General features: G+C 44.4%; 1 protein-coding gene and 1 pseudogene across 1 annotated transcript; one reads left to right on the forward strand and one right to left on the reverse strand.

Annotated features, from left to right (window-relative positions):
• The window catches only part of LOC137602418 (band 3 anion exchange protein-like), a 40,790-nt pseudogene that overhangs the window by 3,152 nt on the left and 22,670 nt on the right, over positions 1-14,968 (forward strand).
• LOC137603162 (uncharacterized) lies at positions 8,940-9,848 on the reverse strand. Its single transcript, XM_068326402.1, has one exon. The coding sequence runs from the start codon at positions 9,846-9,848 to the stop codon at positions 8,940-8,942; it is 909 nt and encodes a 302-aa protein (XP_068182503.1).

Raw genomic sequence — 14,968 nt, forward strand, 5'->3', positions numbered from 1 at the left:
CAGCTGTTTCGTCAGCTGATGCGCGTGTGCGTAACCATGGCGGTGTTGCAGCGCACACGATCAACCAGATCTTAGCTGTGAATACTGTGTTTTCATTATAGTGCGCCCGGCAGAGCACGTCTGCATCCGTGTTCATCTGGGTGGTCCCGGATGAGGTTGGTGCGTAATTCGGGAGAGTTCGGCCATTTGTTTTGCACATTTGTAGTAGTTTGCGTGTGGGGGTGTGTGATTGCAGCGATGGGTGCTCCCGGCTCATCAGCTGGGGTGTGAGCATGTTGATTGCTCACCTGTGTCAAGTCAAGCAGGGAGAAGAGACGCCACAACGGAGCAGAAAAGTTAAGTTTCCCCACAGAGCGCGGAAAACGTACTAACAAAGAGCTGAACGGACCGCCGGTAAGAACACTTTAGTTTTATGTGTGGATGCGAGGTATCTGAAGTGTGGGTGAAGTTATTTGTAGCGTCCGGTGCTGTGTGTAAATGTTGACTGCTAGTGAGGGCATGGGATAAACAGGTCATATTTTTTCTCTATATGCAGACGGCGTGTTTAAAGCTGCTATAAATGTGACTTACTGAAAAAAGAATAGTAATTTTATAGTCGATATGGGATTTAAATGTGTGTCTAAACCTGGTGGGGAGTTGTGTGTTGATTAGTTATTAATTTATATGTTGGTTTTTGTAAAATGCTTAATTCATTGGTTTCATGGGTTAAAAGAAAAAACACAAATGTATTTTATCTACTTTGATGAATTTACATTGAAATTACTTACACCTGTTTTAACTTAAAGGAAAAAAAAGTATTTTCATGTACTTGGTTAATGTGAAAGGGTTTGATAATTGATCAATATTAATTTGTATTTATTATAATTATTGATTATGGGTCTGATAATTTTTTAATTTATTAGAACCTGTTTTACATTATGATAACCATGTGATGTTTAAGGTTTTTCACCTACTACTACTACTACTACTACTTTGAAGACTATTGGAGAAAAAGGTTGTAAAGAAAAATAAAAGAAAAAGAAGCAACGACCTGGTCTTTGAGTGAATTCCAGCCTTTTGATGTTCGGCGTTGATACACCCCTTCAAGTGTGGGGTTAGCAAAGAAAGCAAAACACTTGACAGTGAAAAACCGCATCCAGCGGTTGGAAAAGCCCCAATCGAACCCGACTGAAATTCCTGCATCCTAGTTCACCCGACGCCCCCTCAAAGTCCAGCTCCCAGCGGCCTCCAAGTCCACTGCCCCAAAAGTTCTCAGTAAAACCCAATATGGCCGAGTCAAAGTCCCTGCAGCAGATGAAGGAGAGAACAACTGCCAAACAGCGGTTTGCCCGACAGGCAAACCTACTGTTGAAGTCATGCCAGAAAATGTCAGCAGAAGAACTGGTGGAAGCTTTCAGCAAGGTCAGACTTGAAGCTGAGAAGGTACTGGAGGCAAATGAGGAGGTGGAAACCTTGACTGCGGAGGCGGAGTTTGAGGCTACTGCTAAAGAGGACTTAAATGCAGATGCGAGGAAAACAGCAGAGGACTGCGAACAGAAGCTTGAGGAAGTGGAGGATACTGTCCAGAAGGTTCTATGGCAAAACTTTGGCTGCCCTGAACTCTCCCTTGCAGTGGAGGCAGCTGAGAAAGAGTGCAAGCTGTTGGTAGCAAGCAGACCTAGCCTGAAGCTGGAAGTATACGAACTCATGCTCAGCAACCTTGAGGGGCTGGTGAAGATGGCAAAAGAAACCCTGCGCCAATGGACTCGGTGGGTTCCAGAAGGAGAGCGGCCTGACTTCCGGCAGCGTGTCAGGTATATGGAGAGTTCTCTGCAAGAGTTAATTTCAGATAAGGCTAACCTACTGCAGGTGAAGCTGGAAAACAAGGAGTCCTCTAAGGAGATGCCAAACCAGACGCCTACTGTCAAACTGAAACCAACGGCACTCCCTCAGTTCGATGGTAACAAGCGGAACTTCTACCTCTGGAGGAAAGAGTGGGAAGCACTACAAAAGCAAGGAGAACCAACCGGCTCCAAGGAGGTCAGGAAAATCCAGCTGTTAGGCAGCCTAGAGGGTAAAGTAGTGAGGGACCTTCGCCTGTCAACATATGGGACGGCAGTTGAAATCTTTCATGTGCTGGAAAATCGATTAATAAAACAGCAATTGCCCTGGAAATAATTGAGGAGCTGCAGGCACTGGCACCAGTAAGAAGTCACCAACCAAGGAAGATTGTCGACTTGATACAGACTGTGGAAAAGGCCCTGTATGACCTCAGTGAACTGGGAAACACCGACGCCCTTAAAAATCCACTCGTTACCAAGTCCCTGGAGAGTAAACTGCCAGAAGGCTTAAAGAAAGAGTGGCTGGTCCATGTGTCAGAAGAAGAGGAAACCTCATCACCCGAGGGCAGGTTTGATATGCTCCTCAAGTTTCTGAGAAGGCAGGAAAAAATTTATAAGCAACTGGACCAGCTCAGGGACGATGACCCCAGCAGGAGGGAGACAAGAGTCCCACTAAAACACTCCCGAACAAAAACCACCAACTCCTCAAACCCTCAAGTATCCTGTGTTGTCTGTGGAGAAAGGGGCCACAGAAAGAGACTCTATTACTGCAAGAAGTTCAAAGCTCTCAAAGTAGCGGAGAAGAAGGAGGCAGTTAAAAAAATTGGTGCTTGTGGGAGGTTTCTGGAAGTCCACGACGTTGATGTAGAGTGCAAGACCACCTTTCTGTTCAAAAACGAGGGGTGTAAGAATGCTCAAGGTCTGGGTCATCACTATTACCTCTGTCCCAAAGCTGCGAGTAAGGGAGATGGGCCAAGGAAGCCAAAGCCCAGTCCTGCAAGAGGAGGATGGAATAAGTGCCCAGAAACCCAGGAAGAGTTCCTGACAAGCCTACCCCCTGACCTAGCCCAGCGTTGTCGAGATGCATTCTGCAACTCTGTCTCTAAGACATTCAGCTCAGCTGTACCTGAGGGGAGTTTGCTGGCGGAGAATGGGCTTGAAGAGTTCCCTGTCATAATGATGATCCTTGAAGTTACTGCAAACGCTGGACAGAGGATTGGAACCCTGATAGACTTGGCGTCCGATATGAACTACATTACCCATGAGGCTGCAGGTGAGCTGAACCTGAGGAGTGAGGATGTGATGCTCGTAGTCCATGGAGTCGGCGGGATGCAAGTGACGGTGGAGACAAAACGTTACCTTTTGAAGATTCGGATCACAACTGCAAAAGGAACTCTGAGGTCTCACCAGCTTGTGTGTTACGGGCTGGACAGCATCGCAGAGGTCCATCGCCACATACCACCCAAGACACTGCAAAAAATATTCCCCGATGTCCCTCTTCATGAACTGGTCCGTCCCACTAAAATCAAGCTCCTCATCAGTCACAAGGAAGGCCAACTCGTTCCTCAAAAAGTGCGCTCCGTTGGCAACCTTGTCTTGTGGGATGGTCCCCTTGGGAAAACGGTGGGTGGCTCTCATCCAGATCTCATGGAAGATATTAAAGTTGTAGCTCATGGATCCAGAACTCATTTTGCCCGCTCCATGCGCACAGCAGCTGTTGTGTACAGGGAGGTCACAAGCAACAGCCCAGCTTATCCACCTCAGCTCATTCAAGCTACCACATCTGCTGCCAACCGAGACTTCATAGCCTGGTGGAGATGGGACAGTATTGGAGCTGCGTGTGAGCCCAGGTGTGGTGGCTGCAGATGTGGAAATTGCCAACCTGGAGGAAAGGAGACGACAATGTCTGAGGAGCGAGAGCTGGAGCAAATAAGGAGTGGACTGACGTACATCAGTGGGGATCACCACAGCGAGCAACCACACTGGCACGCAAAGTACCCTTGGGTGGAGGATCCAGCAACTTTGCCAAACAACAGGAGAGCAGTCGAAGCAACATTCCGGAGGACCGAGAAGCAGTTGGAAAAAGAGCCAAAATGGAAGGCGGCCTACAAAGCTCAAGTCCATGAAATGGTCCAGCGGAACGCAGCAATCAAACTGTCCAAAGAAGAGTTGGCAAACTGGCTTGGACCCGTATGGTACATCAGCCACTTGATTGCACCAAATCCCCACTCTGTGACTACGCCAGTCCGCCTTGTCTGGAATAGTAGTCAGAAATTCGGTGGCCAGAGTCTGAATGACCTGCTCATCAAGGGTCCAGATGTCCTTAATGACATTCGTGCTGTTCTCATCCGGTTTCGCCAAGGTGTCTTCGCAGCACTTGGGGACATTAAAAAAATGTATAATTCTGTATGGCTTGAGGACCAGGAAGTGCATCTACATCGCTTCCTGTGGAGAGACTCTGAGGAAGAGGACATCCAGGAATATGCCATCACCAGGGTTAACATAGGCGATAAACCAGCCGGCTGTATTGCTCAAGTCGCCATGCGGGAGACGGCCAACCATCATAACTTCGCATGATGACCTGTGTCAGCTCAAGCGAATAACAACAAATGTTGAGCATATCCTGAAAGCCGGAGGATTTTACATGAAGCCACAGGTTTACTCTGGCCAAAGTGGAAAGTCAGAGTCAAGCCACTTAAAGGAGGACGAACCCCCAGTGATGGTCCTCCCAAACCAACTCTCTAATGATAACGATAAAGCCCTAGGTCTTGGTTATGATCCTGAGAGCGACAAGCTGCATTTGATGGTAGCTGTGAATTTCTCCAAAAAGAAAAGGAAAATGAGACTCGGAGAGAATCTGTCAAGAAAGGAAGTCGGAGCGCAGGCACTGGACCCACTCACCCAAAGGGAGCTTCTCAGTCAAGTCTCTGGGCTATACGATCCCCTCGGCCTTGCGACTCCTGTCAATCAATCAATCAAGTTTTATTTATATAGCGCTTAATCATGACAGCAGACATTTCAAAGCGCTTTAACAGACAGAAACCCAACTGAACCCTCCAGAGCAAGCATAAGCGACAGTGGCGGGGAAAAACTCCCTCCATGAGGAAGAAACTCCGAGCAGGACCCAGACTCTTTTGGGCGGCCATCCGCCTCGACCGGTTGGGTGGAAAAGAAATCAAAGGAAGATAAGAACAGCATCAGAGAGAGAGAGACAGAGAGAGAGTGACAGATAGGCCAGATAGAGGTAGTATCAATATGGTTAAGGTTGCTAAAGTCAAGGCACAATTACAGCTGTGTGGATGACTGTATGGAGGAAGGAGGAAGAAAGGAAGCAGTACCTCAGCCGATGGATAGTTGAGGGGTGGTACTGGTGGGCTTGGAGGATAAGGTGCACCGCACATGGAGAGATGGGGGTGATACTGGTGGGCTCGGAGGTGAAGGTCCACAGAGGAAGGTCCACGGCGGCTGGGAGGATGAGGGGTGGAAAAGTAAGATGACACCAAGGAAGAGAGGCAGCAGGACCCCAGTCGATGGTTAGGTGAGTGGTGATACTGTTGTTTGGGAGGTGTAGGTCCACAGCAGATGGTCCACAGCGGATGGGTGGATGAGGGGTGGAACAGTATGGTGGCGCGGAGGAAAAAGGAAGCCGGACCCCAGCCGATGATTAGGTTAGGGGTGGTACTGGTGGGATGGGAAGAGCAGGTCCATAGCAGATGGGTGGATGAGGGGTGAACCTGAGAAAAACCTGGGAGAACATAGAGCACAGAGACTCCAGGGAAGAAGTTTAGTTAGTACGGTGTGATTGGAGACTTGGAGAGTGAGATCAGAGAGGAGGAGGAGTAACAGAGATGGTTGGAGAGAAGGGGGAGGAGAGAGGAACTCAGTGAGTCTGGATGTTGAGTCTCCAGCAGTGTAGGTCTGTATGAAAATAAAGGTAGTAACCTAAGTTGCCATTAATTGTAAAATTTATGAAAAAAAAGTTTTAAGTCTAGTCTTAAATAGTGAGAGGGTGTCTGCCCCACGAACTGAGGTAGGGAGGTGGTTCCACAATAGAGGGGCTTGATAGCAAAAGGCTCTAGCCCCCGTCCTACTTTTATAAATTCTAGGAACCACCAGTAGGCCAGTATGTTGAGAGCGTAATGCTCTAGATGGATTATAAGGAACTAAAAGTTCCTTCAGGTAGGGCTTTGTAAGTGAGGAGGAGTATTTTAAAATCTATCCTAGCTTTCACAGGAAGCCAGTGCAGAGAAGCCAGCACAGGAGAAATATGGTCCCTCGCACTGGTCCTGGTCAGAACATAGGCGGCAGCATTCTGAATTTAGTTGAAGACTCTTCAGCGACTTTTTGGGGCAGCCTGAAAAAAGTGTGTTACAGTAATCTAGTCTGGAAGTGATGAAAGCGTGGATTAATTTCTCTGCGTCACTCCGTTTTAAAATATGCCTGATTTTAGCAATGTTTCGGAGATGGAAAAAGGCCGTTCTAGAAACCTGCTAAATGTGTGTGTTAAACGAGAGATCCTGATCAAAGATGACACCTAGGTTCCTCGCAGTGGTTTTGGCCTCAAACGTGATGCCATCCAAGGTTATTACATCATTGGGCACTACATCCCTAACAGTTTTTTGGCCGAGCACAACAACCTCAGTTTTATCAGAATTGAGATGCAAAAAGTTATTCGTCATCCAATCTTTAATCCCTTTGATACACGCCTGTAATTTGCAGAACTGGCTGACTTTGTCAGGTTTAATCAAGAGATATAATTGTGTATCATCGGCATAACCATGGAAGTTGATGGAGTGTTTCCTTATCAAATTACCCAGAGGAAGCATGTACAAGATAAACAGTATTGGACCAAGAACCGAGCCTTGAGGAACTCCATAACTAACTGTAGTTGACTGAGAGGAGTTGTTATTAACGTGAACAAACTGGGAACGGTCAGTTAAATAGGACTTAAACCACATCAGTGTTGATCCCTTAATACCAATTGTTTGGTCCAGACGTGCCAGAAGAATATTGTGGTCAATTGTGTCAAACGCCACACTGTGGTCCAAGAGAACCAGTATAGAAACAAGTCCTCTGTCTGAAGCGGTTAGAAGGTCGTTGCTAACCTTGACAAGTGCTGTTTCCGTACTATGATGTTCCCTGAAACCTGACTGGAAATTCTCGAATAAACTGTTGGATTTAAGGAAATCACATAACTGATTAGCGACTATTTTCTCCAAGATCTTAGATAAAAACGGGAGATTTGAGATGGATTGATAATTATTTAGAACAGTAGGGTCCAGGTTAGGTTTTTTGAGAAGTGGCTTAATTACAGCTACTTTAAAGGACCGTGGTACATATCCAGTAGATAAAGACATGTTAATTATATTAAGGAAGTGGTTGCCAAGTAAAGGTAGGGCTTTGTTGATGAGTTTAGTTGGAATTGGATCTAACAGACAGGAGGATGGTTTAGCTGAGGAGATTATTTTAATCAGCTGACTAATCTGCATTGGAGAAAAGACCTCCATAGAACCAAAGGGTTCAGGAGTCAGCTGTGTGTTTTCCGGATCTAAGGGACCTAAAGAAGGACCAGAGTTTGAGGATAGGACACCATTAATTTTGTCTCTGATGAGCAGGATCTTATTATTGAAGAAATTCATAAAATCATTGCTGTGGTGACTTGATGGAATACTAGGCACAAATGCACTGTGGTTCTTTGTCAGTCTGGATACAGTACTGAACAAGAATCTGTGATTGTTTCTATTGTCCTCGATTAATGATGAATAATAGGCTGCTCTAGCGGAATTAAGTGCCTTCCTGTATTTATGTAAACCATCATGCCACGCAGTGCGGTATTCTTCTAACTTAGTAGAACGCCATTTCCTCTCAAGTTGTCGGGATTCTTTCTTTAATTGGTGGGTATGAGAATTAAACCAGGGAGCTTGCATACCCTGTTTTATAGTCTTATTTTTTTAGTGGAGCAATTCAATCTAAGGTTTTTCGCAGAGAGTCTGAAGTAACGTCAACAAACTCAGCAATTTGAGATGGGCTAGCATTAACTGAGTTCAGAAAATGACCCGCTGTGTAGTTCAGTAGTGGGATTAGATTAAGCATACTTGGGATTTCTTCCCTGAATTTAGAAATAGTATGATCTGATAAGTTTCTAGTACAAATGTTTTTTGCAGGAAGACAATTACACAATAGCCGAATGTCAAAAGTTATCAGGCAGTGGTCAGAAAGGATAGGATTACGAGGAAAGATGACCAACTCCTCAATTTCAATCCCATAAATCAAGACTAAGTCCAGAGTATGCTCGAACTGGTGGGTAGGTTCCTGTACACACTGACTAAAGCCTATGGAGTCTAGTAATGACATAAATGCCCTACTGAGGCTATCATTACTGTCATCCACGTGAATATTGAAATCAACAACAATTATGACCTTATCAGTTTTAAGAATTAAACTAGTTAAGAAATCGGCAAATTCGGAAAGAAAGTCACTGTATGGACCAGGAGGACGATAGATGATGACAAATAATAGGGGCTGAAGTAGTTTCTGGATTGGGTTTGATAGGCTCAGACTAAGACTTTCAAATGAATTGAAGATAATTTTTGGTTTAGGGCTCAATTCTAGTGAGGAATTAAAAATTGATGCAACTCCACCACCTCTGCCTGAGACTCGAGGGATCTGATAATTTAGGTTACTAGGGGGAGTAGCTTCATTTAGGGAAAAATACTCATCCTCACTTAGCCAGGTTTCCGTTAAACAGAATAAATCTATTTGATAATCTGATATAATGTCATTGATTAAAACAGCTTTTGAAGACAGAGATCTAATATTTAGGAGACCACATTTTATTGTTTTGTACTCCGGAGCTGTTGAAGTCCTGGTTTTGATTTTTATTAAATGTGGGTGTCCAGTTGCTTTCCTCTGGACTTGAAATGACTTGAATTTGCATGAATTAACTTTAAATGGTCGAGGGACAGACACAGTCTCAATGGTGTGTACAGTGGGTGACAATACAGTAGGTGAAAGTGTAGTGGGTAACATTACAGTGGGTGAAGGTACAGTGGGTGACCGTTCTAGGAGTGCAGAGACTTGTTTAAGACTGCGACTCTGCATCCCGGTCTCAACTCTGGGTCATGGTTTTGGGGCAGAAATAAAAGTGGTCAGATGTTTTGACAGGAGAGCAGCGCCATTCCAAGTGGGATGTATGCCGTCTCTCCTGATGAGACCGGGTTTTCCCCAAAAAGTCCGCAAATTATCAACAAACTGAATGTCATTAGCAGGACACCACCTAGACAGCCAGCGGTTGAGCGAAGACATGCGGCTATACATGTCATCGCTGGTCAGATTAGGAAGGGGGCCAGAGAACACTACGGAGTCCGACATTGTTTTTGCGTAGCTGCACACCGACTGAATATTAATTTTTGTGACCTCCGATTGGCGTGACCGGGTGTCATTACCGCCGACATGGATTACTATCTTACCATATGTACGTTTATCTTTAGCCAGCAGTTTCAAAAAGGACTCGATGTCGCCCGCTCTGGCACCCGGGATACACTTGACTAGGGTCGCTGGTGTCTCTAGTTTAACGTGCCGCACCACAGAGCTGCCAATCACCAGAGTAGGTTCCTCAGCGGGTGTGTCGCTGAGCGGGGAAAAGCTGTTCGAGATATCGAGTGGTTGCGGGGATTGGTGGTGAACCCGAGGCTTTCGCCTGCCACTATGTTTCCTACGAACAGTCACCCACTGCTCCTGCTCGGGGGCTGCTGGAGGACGGCTAACCTGAGCTGGGGAGTGGCTAGCGTGAGCTGGTGGGTCCGCTCCGACTGAAGCTACCTGACTAGGTGGCACAGCTATGTTTTCAGTTAAGGAGCGAACCAGTGCCTCCAACTGACTAAGTCTTGCTTCCATCCGAGAAAAGGCACTACACTTCGTGCAGATGCCCCTTTCGCTGAAGGAAGCGGGGGAAAAACTATACATCTGACAGACTGAGTAGCAGAGAGAAGGAGAGGGAGGAGAGTGGACAGAGGGAAGCATAGCCATAGTTAGCAACAAAGATAAACTAAGCTAGCTCTGAAGTACGGAAGATTACTTTAATAAAAGTTTGTAAAAGGTTAGCTGAAATATGTGAGAGCTTTCGCTATCAAGTTTTGAGATGGAGATGGAAACAACTAGCTTACTCTACAATTCTAAAATGACAAGATATTAACAGTGATTGTGTGACGAAAGCGAACCAAGACGCCGCAGTCAAACAAACACAACAGGTAGTGACGGAAAACGCTTACCGCAACAGGAAGTGCTGGTCATGTGATGTTTAAGGTTTTTCACCTACTACTACTTTGAAGACTATTGGAGAAAAAGGTTGTAAAGAAAAATAAAAGAAAAAGAAGCAACGACCTGGTCTTTGAGTGAATTCCAGCCTTTTGATGTTCGGCGTTGGTACACCCCTTCAATTGTGGGGTTAGCAAAGAAAGCAAAACACTTGACACAGACCATTGGACAACCTGGCAAGGAATGAATGAAAAGGGGTTGGTATCCAGTCAACAATGAGAGACTAATAAGGGGAGGCAGTGAGAAGGGAAAATCTGGTGAAGAGAATGAGCTGATGCAAGCATGAGAGGTAGGCTCTGAAGTGGTAGGACAGTTAGGGATAAGGCATAAAGACAAATAGAACTGTTATATATAGCTAGCTACTGTATATTGGGTTTGTGATATGGATTATTGATGACATAAAAGTAACAACATTGTCAAAGTGACCATGGAAATTTGACAAATCTTTGTTTGCAGTCCATATCCCTGGCTCAGAAAATCATTGTACAAATGTTGAATAAAACATTTTTCGTTACTGTTGGTCTATAAGTTCAATCCACAGTTGTTGGCACATACTGTATATAACATTACTGAATCTCAAGGCATTGATGACCTCAAGGAGATAAAGATCTGGAACTCACATGAGAAGTGAAACCAACACCATGAAACTGTTATTATCATTTCCTCGACCTAAAGAAGAGAGAATCTACATTAATGACTACACTAACTACAAACATTGATTTACCCAGAGGACAAAACACCCCAATACAAATTCAGCAATGTTATCCATATAGCCTACTGCAGAGAGGAGTGCATGTATGTATCTGCATGCAGGTAAAACAAGACTACCACTCTTCACAGTGATAGCACAACATAATGATTGTGTTCACTGGTGTTTAAATATCTACGCTGCCGAGTTAAAACTAAAAAGATCTGCATGCTTCACAGTCAGCCTTCAAAAAACAACTGATGCTGCTGAGTTACATCAAAACTCAAATTCATAACTTTCATGTCATAGCAGGTCACCGGTGAAATGCTATTTGCAAGTATACTATTAAATGAAGTGCAAAGTCTAACCACCCTCAGGACACCGCGGTGAAATGATGCATAAATAACATATGAAACACTTTTTTCATCAAAAGCCAACTTTATGGATGCTGGAGATGCCCTAAAGATTGTTTTATTAACCATTAAAACCCCTGGCTTTATTTGACCATGAAGGATTAAGTGAGTATACCTTGAAATACCTAACAAAATTGCATCCTACTACAACAGAAACCTCGATTGTTGTTCAGATGAGCTCAAAATATAGTAAACAGAAGTGTAACTGACTTTCTCATATAAGAAAAGTATAAATCATTTTTGTTAAACTAATAAAGCTGTCATGGGTGTGGTTTGGACCCAAATACAGAACACCCAGGGAGAAGTCCACTTTCATAGCTTTAATCAGCAAAATTCTAATCAGAAGATAAGGCAAGGAACGATCAAACAGGCAAAATTCAGGAAACCAGCAAAAATAACATAGAAGTCGAAAAAACCTGAAGAGTAGGATGAGTAACTAACAACCTGGCAGTGAACTGAGATGAGCAGAACATGAGTAGAGTGGAGCCTGAGTGGAGATGACGGCAGCAACACAAGTGGCAGGAAAGAGTGGACTGAGTTGAATTCAGGATACAGAGGACAGGAGGGAAAACTGGAACTGGGAGCATGACAGAGGCAGATTTCAAAAGTATTTAATCTCATCTCATTCATTAATATCTAATCGCCAGTAATGTTGAATGTTGAATGTTGAAAGACTGCAGGGAATAAATAATCTATCAATGCTGTCACTAACTCTTCAGTGTGACACAAAAACACCCAGTAACGCATGTCGTTTTCTCCCCAAAGCCAATCAGATGACCTGGAGAGTCGAGCTTCGTCTCAAGGGGTGGACCTGCAGAAGTTTTCAGTCAAAGAAAGGGTAAAATCATCCATTTATGGATAATTCATGTCATACTGTCCTTGATCTGATGTCATAACAATGATAATATCATGACAGTGATCATGAATTGTCAAATGTTTGGTTGTAAAATGTAAATCATAAACTGTACATTGTACATGTACAATGGCTCACCTCTGTTAATTCTCTGTTCCCTCAGACGGACGGATCCGACCTCGTGGAGGCCTCCATGGTGCTCGTGGGTGAGCTAGTGTCTACATTGTTTGCTTGCATGTTTCCGTGTTTTCCTTTGCCTACGTGTGTGGGCTTATGTATGAGTTTGACATTTCTGTCTGTTTGAACTAGGAGCTTTGGACTTTCTGGAAAGACACACTGTTACGTTTGTGCGTCTGAAGGAACGTGAGGTGCTTGCCTCAATGCCTGTATGCTTTGTCTTTGTCATGGTGGGCCCCACTGAGGGTGATTTAAACTACCACGAGACTGGTCGTACTATGGCAGCCCTTCTGGCTGATAAAGTGAGTGAACTTTCCTTTTTTTTTTAACAAACTTGGATATGTATGTGTGAGCAGTGACATAGTAACAGAACTCATAGCTATCATTTGACAATTTCATATTCAGTCTGTGATGCACAAATCCAAAGTCTCGATTGAGTCCCAAATCCTGTGGGGACTAAACCTAGTTTAATATTTTGTCAATATGGGATGATGAGTTAAATGTAGGTGAACTTAACTACTGCTGTGTGGTATAAATTCAGTGAAGATTCTATTCCTCCTACACTATGACCATCCCAGGTGTTCAATCAAGCAGCCCTTCAGGCAAATAGTGCCAGTGAGCTGACGGACGCTGTGCGCAACTTCATGGATTGGAGCATTGTCATTCCACCAACTGAAATCCAGAATAAAGCGATGCTCACCCCTATAATCAGCTTCCAGAAGAAACTACTGAAAGACAGGCTTCAATCCACCAGTTCTCGTAGGGGTGAGACTCATTACACCCAATATCACATACAAAAATTCCATTTTTTTGGTGGACCTGTTTGTTAATATTGGATTGTTGCATTCAAATATTTGTTTTTTCTTCCCTAGTTTCCAACTCTGCTACACCTCCACCTGAAGACCCGTTGTCTCGGACTGGTCAACTGTTTGGCGGTATGATTTGAGACATAACGAAATGTTACCAGCACTACAAGAGTGATTTCACAGATGCTCTTAATCCCCGAGTTCTTGCTGCTGTTATCTTCATCTACTTTGCTGCCCTATCATCTTGCATCACCTTTGGAGGATTGCTCGGTATGAATGACTAATTGGTCATACATGGTAGAGTTATTATGGGAGACAGATTCTATAATAAAATATTTCTGTTGTCTTTGCTACTACAGCTGACAAGGTGGACAATATGATGGGTGTTCCAGAACTCCTAATCTCCACCAGCATTCAGGGGATCCTCTTCTGCTTTATTGCAGCTCAGCCCATCCTAGTAATTGGTTTCACTGGTCCTCTGTTACTGTTTGAAGAAGCCTTCTTCACTGTAAGTTATACAGAGAACCCTATCCGGATCTGATTGAATTTCAGTTTTGCTTGGTTTGTCCATATGATCATACCAAACTCAACTCATTCTCTTGTCTTTCATTCAATTCTGTCAGTCTGAGGACATTGAGTACATTGTAGCGAGAGTGTGGGTTGGATGGTGGATGGTTATCATCGTTGTGGTGACTGTAGCCTTGGACTGCAGCTTCCTGATGCGTTATGTCTCGAGATTCACCCAGGAAATCTTCTTCATCCTTATTTTCCTCATCTTCATCAAAGAAACCTTTGCCAAGCTAGCAATGGTAAACCTACCTTCACCCACCAACTGACATACTGCATCCATCCAAATAGATGGGAAACATTAAATGTTTGTGATTGTACTGAACTTTCTCATATCCAGGTTATATGAGTGGATCGAATCCCGCTCCTGCCAGGATATCACCGGAGTGTCAGCTGACGGTGGGGGGCGTCAGCTCACCTCCCAGCCACTGCCGAGGCGCCCTTGAGCAAGGCGCCGTCCCCCCTACAAGCTGTTCAATTTGGGGCACGTTCAGGAAGCCGCTGCCCGTCACTCTGCTTTCTGATGTGTGTAGTTTGATGTGTGTACTAACTGCATGCTTACAGGCCCCCTTGTGTGCTGTGTTCAGGGGGCCTGTGTATACACTGACTGTTAACTAACACAAAAAAACATGTATACACCTGAGTGACAATGTAATTTCCCTGCGGGGATTAATAAAGTATATTTCTTCTTCTTCTAATCTTCCCTGTTTTCTCATTAGATATTTCAGGACAACCCAGTGCTTGTGAATTGTGATCATGTAAATTCAACACCAGAAAATCCCTCTTTCCCAAAGGTGGTAGAGGAACTTGTGTATGACAATGCTACTGGAAACACCATTAAACCGCCTTGTCCCAGCACTGCCCTGCTGTCTATGTGCCTCATGTTAGCCTGCTTCTTCATTGCTATCTTTCTGCGTCAGTTCAAAAATGGCACTTTTCTTCCTGGAATGGTGAGTTCCTGGAGATTATGATGTCCATTCACTGTTTCAGTAAAGACTTCTTCATAGTTACACATTAACCCAGTGTCTTCATTTATAAGCCATTTTATTACACGGCGCAACATGGCGCCGTGCTAAGTGGCGACTGTTACAGTAGCTCCTGTGTGTTTCTTTGTTTTTGTATCCTTTCTCTTTCAATTCTGTCCTTTCACCTTTGTTTTTTGTACTACCTGTCGTTGCCAACCAGATTGGCAACGACTTTCTTATCTTTTTAGAACTTTTTTGGACATATCCACGACTTTTGTTAGCGTGTAACCATGGCAACTGGAGAGCGCATTGTTTACACCCGACCAGCTGGTGGCGCTGCGCCCAGCTGGGCCGCTGCCCGGA

Source organism: Antennarius striatus, chromosome 10 (genome assembly GCF_040054535.1).
Source record: "Antennarius striatus isolate MH-2024 chromosome 10, ASM4005453v1, whole genome shotgun sequence".
Taxonomy (NCBI): domain Eukaryota; kingdom Metazoa; phylum Chordata; class Actinopteri; order Lophiiformes; family Antennariidae; genus Antennarius; species Antennarius striatus.

What these genes read in the sequence shown, in the direction of transcription:
- LOC137603162 (XM_068326402.1), bottom strand. Translation starts at nt 9,848, where the DNA reads ATGGCTATGCTTCCCTCTGTCCACTCTCCTCCCTCTCCTTCTCTCTGC.